The sequence below is a fragment of the Impatiens glandulifera genome, chromosome 5 (assembly GCF_907164915.1).
Source record: "Impatiens glandulifera chromosome 5, dImpGla2.1, whole genome shotgun sequence".
Lineage (NCBI taxonomy): Eukaryota > Viridiplantae > Streptophyta > Magnoliopsida > Ericales > Balsaminaceae > Impatiens > Impatiens glandulifera.
Genome location: NC_061866.1, coordinates 6,336,688 through 6,348,554, shown reverse-complemented (window position 1 = coordinate 6,348,554; position 11,867 = coordinate 6,336,688). Strand labels below are relative to the sequence as shown.

General features: G+C 30.7%; 1 protein-coding gene across 1 annotated transcript; it reads left to right on the top strand.

Annotated features, from left to right (window-relative positions):
* Positions 1–2,087: 2,087 nt before the first annotated feature.
* On the top strand, positions 2,088–2,909 carry LOC124938930 (probable transcriptional regulator RABBIT EARS). The gene has a single exon (XM_047479451.1). The coding sequence runs from the start codon at positions 2,088–2,090 to the stop codon at positions 2,907–2,909; it is 822 nt and encodes a 273-aa protein (XP_047335407.1).
* Positions 2,910–11,867: the final 8,958 nt, after the last annotated feature.

Here is an 11,867-nt window from a genome sequence, read left to right as displayed (position 1 = left end):
CTTTAAATTGAGTGTTTTTTGATATTTACGCATTTTATTTGTCGAAAATGTTTAGGTAACTAAAGTATGATCTCAGAAAATATTTTTGAAAAATCGAATATAGATAGATTTGGTAATTATTTCTTATAAAATTCAGAAAACATGATTTTGTGTACGATTTACGAATTTGAAAGTATTGTATTTTAAATTTAGTATTTTTCGAGATATATGGTTCCAAATTTTTTAATGCAATTTGATTGATTTAAAAATTTGTAATGTGTGAAAATGGTTGAAAAAAATTGAAGAAATAAATAATTGATTTTTGTTTATTACAAATATGGTCCCAACTAGCAATTGAACTATAATATTATTGTTAAATAGTTTGGGTTTTGTTTAAATGGTTAGGATTGTTGCGATGATTTGAACTCATAAACATGAAGACATGAGATAATGTGCTCTACCAATGAGTTCTTACACACCTCAACGTGGAATACTATTTATATCTTAATTTAATTTAATATTTTCTCGAGTTCATGACATACATATTTCTCTTTTTTTTTCCTATTAATATATATCTCATATTGGCCCCAGCTTTGTGACAACTAAGTAATTTGGACACGTTATGTCGTACATATGTCTCATGGAGCCAAAATTAAAGGGATCGCAACAATCAATAGATGCATCGATCCATTATTTGAAGTATGAAGAAAGCCTAGTTCATCTCTTCTTTAGAGATGTTTGACCACTTTCACTTTAAGACACAAATATCATGGATCTTTCATAACCTTCTTTATGGTGTGAGTTGTCGTCATTGGATTTTCAATAGAAGATCGAGAGCGAGCCGAGAATAATTATGTTCACATTTGTGATCTATTCAATTTAGTTTGGAAGATTAACTCAATTCTCTTTAATTAGTTTTCTCATGTTCTTTTGATATATAGACATTCTTTCTCCGAAAAATTATTGTTTTAATATTTTCTCTCTTTCAAGTCATATGTTTAGTTTTGAAAGGAAAGTTCCTTCTAATATTTCATTAGTGAAATTTTGATTAAGTGAACTTATGAAATTGTATTATTATTTAAAAAAAAAATATTTTTCTTAATTCTGTTCACTTTCAAAATAAAAATAAACAATGATTTACATGTCAATGTCCGAATGCCTTTTTTTGAGAAAATTTTCATTATCCACAATCCACACAAAAGTGGTATAGAGCATGGGAGAAAAAAAGGTTTATTAAGTATCTTGATATTAATTTTCATGAAAACTTGTAAAAAATAGTACAAAACGTTGTTCTTTGTATAAATTAAAATGAAAAAAAAAAAAGCTAAAGAGCATTCATTTATAAGTTCAAATATTTATATCTTGATCGCATATCCTGATTCAATGGAAATACAGTAACAGCAATCACGAATGTTAAAGACTATAATATCATTAATGATCAAGCTCCAGTCATTCATCTCTCAAAATACTCTTCAATTTCTCTTTAGAGACTCTTGAATTAATTTTTCAAAATATTATAAGAATCTAGTTCTTTAGAGTTTAACTCTCTCTTATTCTCAATATGTAACTATTAGTTACTTTATTATACATTGCTTCTACCTTCTCTATTGCACTTATTTTAATAATATCTTTGATCGTGACATCTATACAAATATCAATAGTCTAGAAACTAACCCGAGGAAGACAACCGCAAAACACTCACCCCACACCATTCATTCTCTCATTATCTCATAAATAAATTGATGAACATACCTTCAAAATATTTCTATACCATATGAAAACATACCTTCTAAATTCTCGAATTTATTTTGTATACATAGTTTCCACAAAATTCTAAGAAAGGTCATTGTCGAATAGAGAGAAAAAGGGACAAAGGAGTAAAAAGAAAAATTAGATAGAGAGAGTGTTAAAAAAGAAGCTACATTTTCACCATCTTCCACTAGGTTGGCTAAAACAGAAACGTTTCTCATATATATTAAACTACTAGCTAAAAGATTCCATTCCTCTCTCAACTTGGATGTAGACTTGGATGTAGACTCTATATGGACACATCTCCATCTCCGCCCTCACAATCACATCTTCTATTCTTGCAATAAATACTTGTATCAATGGAGGAAAGATTGCCTTGGGTGTGGACAAAGCATGATGGTTTGATGGGTGCAACTTCCCATGCTCAAGCATCAATGAACCCTATTTTTGGTGATTCTTGGGAGGAAAAAGCATTCGCAGAAGATGCATCTGGAGGTCTTGGAGGGTGCATATGGCCACCAAGATCGTATTCTTGCAGCTTTTGCAGAAGAGAGTTTAGGTCAGCCCAAGCCTTAGGAGGTCATATGAATGTCCATAGGAGGGATAGGGCTAGGTTAAAGCAACTCCCATCTCCTCACACTGAAAGTCTATCTTATGGTCATGATCTTGAGGTGAATAAGCCTATAGTTTCTCATGTTCATCAATACCCATCTTGGGTTGGGTATCAAGAAGCTTACAACCCTAAAGCTGATCAAGAACAATATGATGATGGAGTTTCCGGGTTACCCATGTCATTACCTTCTAGTGTTTCAATACAAGGTAAGCTAGATCTTGAAGAGAACCAAAAGAAACCATCCATATTGTTGTGTTCATGGCCAAATCTTTCTAACGACAAGAACTCACAAGTCCTAGATCATGAAACAAGGACTATTGATTTGTCTATCAATTTGAACTTAGTCCATACGAAACGTCCGCCTTCTCCTCCCCGTGGAGAAGAAGAAGAGGAGTTTGTGGGTTTGAAGAGGAGAAGAATCGAATCATCTTTGATACCTATGATCATTCCGAAACCAACTTTAGTTGGTAGGGGTCATCGACTAGAAGGACTCGAAATTCATAGCCCAGGCTTAATGGAGGGACTAGATCTTGAGCTAAGACTTGGTGATCCGCCTAAGGTAAAGTAGATAATGAATTTTATGCTCTCATAACAAACTTAATTAGAGCTACTTATTTGGGCATTATTGTTGTTTTCCATGGATTTTTTTTTTTTCTTCTTCTTTTGCTCAAAGGGAGGTTAATGCCTCGTGATCTTGGCGTGGTGTGGTGTTATTAAGTTATCTTCTTGTGAATTTCGTATAAATAACAAATTAAATTTACAATAAACTATTTCTCATGTCAGAATTACTAACAAATAGTTGTATGGCAATTTAGTTGAATAATGTAGCTGATTTTTCTTAGTATTGAAGAAATATATCCTTGTTGTATCCATATGGTGAGAAAAAATGGAAGAAGTTGCGACATTTGCACAAGGCATGAGAGAAAAAAATTCTAAAGATGAGTTTGTTCATAATGATACAAATTACCCAAGAAAACAATTAGAAACAAAATTAAAATGGAATAAAATCCACATATAAATCTTGTGTATCCAAACAAGCAGATTCTAGAGGCATGTTCTTGTTCTCTCATGTTGTAAGTAACACTTTGTACCTTAATCACATCCAGCCCTTACAAAGTTGTAATAAATGAACCCAAACTTTATTTGTTTGCCTACTCAGATGTCTCGATTAAACCAATAATAATCTTTAAAACTAGACTTCATGACCAGTCATGCATGCATATCTATAACTCAAGTTGAGATCATTCAAGTTTTATCTTGTTATCTTTTTGATATTTTGTTGATCTTTTAATATTTGTTTGTTCCTTTGTTTTTGTATATTGTACTTTCTATATGTAATTAGTTATTTTGTTTTTTGGGATTTCACTATTGAAGTTTGAGACATTTTGAGGGTTAATGTATAGAGAAGGTTAATTATAACCTTCTTGATGGATCTCACATGTTTTGTTGATTTTTGTATGCTTTATACTTTTTTGTTGGGATTCTCAGCATAAATTTGCAATCTTTCACAATTTTTGTTTGAAAGGGTAACATTTTTTTTCATTGAACTTTTTCCCTACAAGGTATCGAAATATCTACCCATACAAATCAAATTGTGACATGATTTATCATAAATTCGAACTACGAGAAATCTTCACAAATATACTGATCATATAAGTTGTCTTAAGCATGTGTGAAAGGAGACAAATAATCACAGCTAACTAGAAAGAGCATGGGCATGCAAATAGATCTAAAGTTAGAAGTGCTCATTCCCCATAGCCTTATTATATATACTGACATTCTAACAGAACATAAACTTCAGAAAGACAGTTGTGTTTTAAGAAAGATACATAATAAGTCAGATACATCACAACATGGATTCTCTTTTCTCTTGTAGGTATTATCATAACAGATCTCTTGGAGTTTTTACACTATAATATAATACTATTATTAATTGTCTTCATATGAATCCACTCACTTCATTACCCTCCAAGAAACCAACAAACAACCTAAAATGAGCATCAACCCATTTAAGTATTCAAAATCCCCATTTTTATATTCACAAAAGGGAATATTATCCAGTCATGACTTCTAGCCGTTGATTGATTGCTAGTTGTTTAATTTGTCTCTTCTCATGTTTGTATTATTAGGGTCTTCCTCCTCCATCTATCCTATGTACATTTTTTTTTGTAAAAAGAATTGATAAAAAACTATGGAAAATATAAATTAAAGACGATCACACAATAAAAATTAATGTCACAAATTAACTTCGATAAAGATCAATAAGACCTAAAAACATATGTTGCAGCTTGAGAATCAAGATTATTGTAAAATGTGAAATTAACACAAACTTTAGAGTACTTGGGCCTTCCCTTACATTTCCTAGGTGTCATGTGTGTCATAGGGACAGACCCATGATTTTGAACTGGGGTGGGCTTGAAAAAAATTTAAGGTAGACTTAAAATAATAACGAGAAAATTTTGAAAAAAACAAGTATATAAAAGTAATTTTTTACCATTTTTTTAATGATTAGATAAAAAACAACGAATTATATTAATTTTTTTAAGAGATTAAGTGTAATGTCATATTTCTATCGTAAAAAAAAAAAAAAATTTTTTTTTCGGGATGGGCTTGAGCCCACCCAAGCCCTACATAGATTCGTCATCATTCATCTAGCTTCCATCCTTCAAAACACTGACTTATGGTTATAGATATCTCTTTCATTATCTATCTTGATGGAGATATCAATTCACTTTAACAATTGACTCTTAGAACTTGCATTGTAATTTTTTAAAAATATCCATACAATTGAAATAAAAATCGTTTAAGCGTTTAAGCATAACAATGACAAAAACATAACATGAAAAGAAAATTTCAAGATAAGAAGAAAAAAATAAAATAAAAATTAATTTGTTCAAAGATCCTCAATAGGCTGATGGATCTCCAGAACTTTCATTACAACTATAATAGTTTAAAGATGTTTATTCTCAATTTCAGCTGATACTCCTCATTTTGATCAGCCATTTGCAAATAATTAACCATTTATTATCAAAATCATTTTTCATAAATGTATTATATTTTTTCTTGAAAAATTGAAATTTCATTCAATACCATAACCTACGCGAAAGTCGCAGCAGGTAGTAAACCAAATTACTTTAAGTCAAGAGATTTGAAAAAATATCTAAATACATCAAAATATAATAGTGGAAACAATATTATTTCCTAATATTGTCATAATTAACACAAAATACTTTCTTTTATGCTCTCTTTTGAAACTTTTTTTTGTTCATGTCCTTAGTAACAACTTCGAGGAGATTAACGGTTCACCCACATTTCTTAAATCTCATCCATGTCGAAAGACAAAACAAAGCAAGCATAAGATAAGATTGCTTTTTAAAGTATGTCTTCAGTCGCAAATTTTACTCATCTAGTAGTTCCACACACTTTCCACTTTCTTACTAGTAGATAGGGGTGATCGAACGGGTAAACCCAACCCGTATTACCCAACTCATATTCAACCCAAATTAAATTTATCTAACTCATAATTCAACCCATATTATTTATTAATATGGGTTGGGTATGAGTTGTGTAACCCAAATTATTTTACTTTTATTTTTTCATTTAACATTTATTTGACTTATTTAACACCTTTTTATTCGTTTAACACGATTTTGACATGTTTAACACTTTTCCACTTTTTTCATATTTTGAAATGTTTAACACGTTTTCCACTTTTTTTGACATGTTTAATATGTTTTTCACACGTTTAACACGTTTTTGACACGTTTAACACGTGTTTTGGCACGTTTAACACATTTTTGATACGATGAACACGTTTTTCATGTTTTTAGTATGTTTGACATGTTTTTAACAAGTTTTTAACACGTTTGATAGGTTTTCATGTTTTTGGCACGTTTTGACACGCTTAACACATTTTTGACACGTTGAACACGTTTTTCATATTTTTGGTATGTTTAACACGTTTTAACACATTTTTAACATTTTGACACGGTTTGACACATTTAACATATTTTTCACATTTTTGACACGTTTAACACTTTTTTCACATGTTTTTCACGTTTTTGGCACGTTTAACACGTTTTCCACATTTTGACACGTTTAACATGTTTTTGACATGTTTTTATGTTTTCGACACATTTAATACGTTTTTCACATATTTAACACATTTTTGACACGTTTAACTTGTTTTTGGTACGTTTAAAACATTTTGACACGCTGGACACTATTTTCATATCTTGACATGTTTAACATGTTTAACACGTTTTTGACACGTTTGACACGTTTTTCACGATCATGACACATTTAAAACATTTTGACACGTTTTTGGCACGTTTAACATGTTTTGACACGTTTAACATGTTTTTCACATTTTTCACATTCTTAACACGTTTAACACGTTTAACACGTTTTTGACACGTTTTCCACATTTTCCACGTTTTTTGCACATTTTGACACGTTTAACACGTTTTTGATATGTTTAACATGTTTCTCACATTTTGACACGTTTAATACATTTTTCACACATTTGACGTGCCAAAAAATGAAAAACGTGTTAAATGTCCAAAAACGTGAAAACGTGTTAAATATGTAAAAAAAACGTGTTAAATGTGACAAAAACGTGTTAAAACTTATCAAAACGTGTTGACGTGCAAAAAACATGTTAAACATGTCAAAAATATGTTAAATGTGCAAAAATGTGTTAAACATGTTAAAATGTCAAAAACGTGTTAAACGTGCAAAACACGTGAAAACGTGTCAAAAACATGAAAAATGTGTTAAACGTACCAAAACGTGCTAAATGTGTTAAAAATGTGTTAAATGAGCCAAAAATGTGTTCAACATGTCAAAAACGTGTTAAACGTGCCAAAAATGTGAAACGTGCCAAAAATGTGAAAAACGTGTTAACGTGTGAAAACGTGTTAAACATGTCAAAAAAGTGTTAAACATGTCAAAAAAGTGTTAAACATGCCAAAAACGTGAAAACATATTAAACGTGTGAAAAACGTGTTAAACATATCAAAAACGTGTTAAACGTGTTAAAATGTCAAAAACGTGTTAAACGTGTCAAAAACGTAAAAAAAATGTTAAACTTGTCAAAAACATGTTAAACTTGGCAAGATATTATTACAGGAAGTTTGGATGATTTTCTTTGTTACGAAGAAGAGGATGTTCAAATCTTTAGTTCCTATCATATTATTTACTAATATGGGTTATTATTTACTAATATGGGTTGGCTATGGGTATGAGTTGGATAACCCAAATTATTTTTTTTTTATTTAACATGTATTTGACTTATTTAACAAATTTTTATTCGTTTAACACGTTTTTGACATTTTAACATGTTTTTCACTTTTTTCACATTTTGAAATGTTTAACACGTTTTCCACTTTTTTGACATGTTTAATGCATTTTTCACACGTTTAACACGTTTTTGACACATTTAACACGTGTTTTGGCACGTTTAACACATTCTTGATACGTTGAACACATTTTTCATGTTTTAGTATGTTTGACATGTTTTTAACACGTTTTTGACCCGTTTGACAGGTTTTCACGTTTTTGGCACGTTTTGACATGTTTAACATGTTTTTCACGTTTTTGACACGTTTAACACATTTTTGACACGTTGAACACGTTTTTCATATTTTTGATATGTTTAACACGTTTTTAACACGTTTTTGACATGTTTGACACGCTTTGACACGTTTAACATATTTTTCACATTTTTGACACGTTTAACACTTTTTCACATGTTTTTGGCACGTTTAACACGTTTTCCACGTTTTGACACGTTTATAGGTTTTTGACACGTTTTTTATGTTTTCGACACGTTTAATACGTTTTTCACATATTTAACACGTTTAACTTGTTTTTGGTACGTTTAACACATTTTGACACGCTGAACACTATTTTCATATTTTGACATGTTTAACACGTTTAACACGTTTTTGACACGTTTGACACGTTTTTCACGATCATGACACATTTAAAACATTTTGACACATTTTTGGCACATTTAACATGTTTTGACACGTTTAACATGTTTTTCACATTTTTCACATTCTTAACACGTTTAACACGTTTTTAACATGTTTAACACGTTTTTCACGTTTTTGGCACGTTTTGACACGTTTTCCACATTTATCACGTTTTTTTGCACATTTTGACACGTTTAACACGTTCAATACATTTTTCACACATTTGACGTGCCAAAACATGAAAAACATACGTGTTAAATGTCCAAAAACGTGAAAACGTGTTAAATATGTAAAAAACGTGGTAAATGTGACAAAAACGTGTTAAAACTTATCAAAACGTGTTGACGTGCAAAAAGCATGTTAAACATGTCAAAAATATGTTAAATGTGCAAAAATGTGTTAAACATGTTAAAATGTCAAAAACGTGTTAAACGTGCAAAACACGTAAAAACGTGCCAAAAACGTGAAAAATGTGAACGTACCAAAACGTGCTAAATGTGCTAAAAATGTGTTAAATGAGCCAAAAAGGTGTTCAACATGTCAAAAACGTGTTAAACGTGCCAAAAATGTGAAAAACGTGTTAACGTGTGAAAACGTGTCAAGTATATCAAAAACGTGTTAAACATGTCAAAAAAGTGTTAAACTTGTCAAAAAAGTGTTAAACATGCCAAAAACGTGAAAACATATTAAACGTGTGAAAAACGTGTTAAACATATCAAAAATGTGTTAAACGTGTTAAAATGTCAAAAACGTGTTAAACGTGCCAAAAACGTAAAAAAACATGTTAAACTTGGCAAGATATTATTGCTGGAAGTTTGGATGATTTTCTTTGTTATAAAGAAGAGGATGTTCAAATCTTTAGTTCCTATCATATTATTTACTAATATGGGTTGGGTATGGGTTGGGTTGAGTATGGGTTGGGTAACCCAAATTATTTTATTTTTATTTTTTCATTTAACATGTATTTGACTTATTTAACACCTTTTTATTCGTTTAACACGTTTTCCACTTTTTTTCACGTTTTGAAATGTTTAACACGTTTTCCACTTTTTTGACATGTTTAATACATTTTTCACACGTTTAACACGTTTTTGACACGTTTAACACGTGTTTTGGCACGTTTAACACATTTTTGATACGTTGAACACGTTTTTCATGTTTTAGTATGTTTGACATGTTTTTAACACGTTTTGACCCGTTTGACAGGTTTTCATGTTTTTGGCACGTTTTGACACGTTTAACATGTTTTTCACGTTTTTGACACGTTTAACACATTTTTGACACCTTAAACATGTTTTTCATATTTATTGTATGTTTAGCACGTTTTTAACACGTTTTTGACATGTTTGACACGCTTTGACACGTTTAACATATTTTTCACATTTTTGACACGTTTAACACTTTTCACATGTTTTTGGCACGTTTAACACGTTTTCCACGTTTTGACACGTTTAACATGTTTTTGACACGTTTTTTATGTTTTCGACACGTTTAATACGTTTTTCACATATTTAACACGTTTTTGACACGTTTAACATGTTTTTGGTACGTTTAACACATTTTGACACGCTGGACACTATTTTCATATTTTGACATGTTTGACATGTTTAACACGTTTTTGACACGTTTTCACGATCATGACACATTTAAAACATTTTGACATTTAAACGTGTTAAACGTGTTAAAATGTCAAAAACATGTTAAACGTGCAAAACACGTGAAAACGTGCCAAAAACGTGAAAAATGTGTTAAACGTACCAAAACGTGCTAAATGTGTTAAAAATGTGTTAAATGAGCCAAAAATGTGTTGAACATGTCAAAAACGTGTTAAACGTGCCAAAAATTTTAAAAATGTGTTAACGTGTGAAAACGTGTCAATTATATCAAAAATGTGTTAAACATGTCAAAAAAGCGTTAAACATTAATATTAACCAACCCAAATTAATATTTTGGGTTTGGGTTAGGGTTGGGTTTGGGTAAACCCAAATTATGCTCACCCCTACTAGTAGATATTACATCTTCTATTTGAGCCAACAAAATCATTCAATTTTGCTTGGAATGGATCTTTTTGAATTTTAAATTAGGTTAAATATTCCTGATAAAAAAATAGAGTTATGATATCACAATTTTATTAGTAATGAATTGGTTATGAGTTTTAGGTATGAATTGTGTATGAGTTTTAAGACTTGTTATCAATTAATACCCATTCTAGAACTCAGCGTGTATTTTAATTTTATACCTTGACTCCGAACCCGATTTGAAACTCATCCATGATCTTATGAGTACCTACAGGTATTAGGTCCTATTGCATCTCTAATAGTAAGTAATTGAGGTTTCACACAATCCAAAAATCTGTGAATTTATGGATCAGAAATATGAAAGATTAAAAAAGAAACTTGAAGCTTATTAATTAAAACTTCTTAGTTTATAAAACGATAAACTATAACTATGCCTTGTTTGATTTATTTGTATTTATCTAAAGGTCGTTTTACCATAATTTTATTAAAAAATAAAAATTAATTAATTTAAAAAACTTATGGATAATTAAACTATGCTTGCAAAAATAAAATGAATAAATAGATACATGAAAAGTAAGTATTTAATTTTACAATAAATATCAGGAACATTGCGTTTATCCTCTATATAATTAGTGAAATGTGCAGTTAGAAAAAAAATAAAATAAAGAAAGCTATTTGTAAGGATGCAAGAATGCCCTCGTCCTTAGATAGTTTTTCTGAATGTCAACTAAGTATAGCGTCCTTAGATAGTTTTTCTGAATGTCAACTAAGTATAGCAAGTAAATTGCTCCCGGCTGTACCCTTTACTGTCCAGATGCAATCCCTTCCCTTCAATGGGACTTTGAGATCTAAATGGCGCCGTTAAACATTTCCCGGCTCACCAGTCCAGAACAAGGCCTCAATAAATTGAGTTTTTCCTCCCGAAATGGGAAACTGGGTAGAAACCGACCAATGCTGGGACGTGTGAAATACACTAAGTAAATACTATGGTTCAAAAACTTTCTTTTTCCTGATTCGAGATATTCAGTCACAAAGCTGACTGAGAAAACAAACTACAGAAATAGAAAGTAGTACACGTCGAAATATCTACATTGATAGTGACTATTGGGTTACCCTAGTTATATTAAAAAATAATTATCTAGCTTAACTTATATCCCACGTTGGTATGGTATTTTCACTTAGAATAATGATAGGAAACGACATTGAGGGCAGCGACTCCCAAGCAACCCACACCTGGCAGCCATGTGAAAAAAATAAGCCATAGTGGAAAATAAAAATAAAATTATCATGTAAAAGGTTAGAAAAAGAAAGTTATAAATGTAAAAAGTTAGACAAAAAAGTTAGAGAGAGAAAGTAATGTTCGAAAACATTCTGTCCAGAACATAGCAATGTTCGGGAGTATTCCCGTTCAGAACATGGTCATGTTCGGGAGCATTCTGTCCAAAACAAGGTCATATTCGGGAGCATTCCGTCCCAAACATAACTTTCTCTCTCTAAATAAGAAGAGGTAAAAAAATAAAGTGGATAATT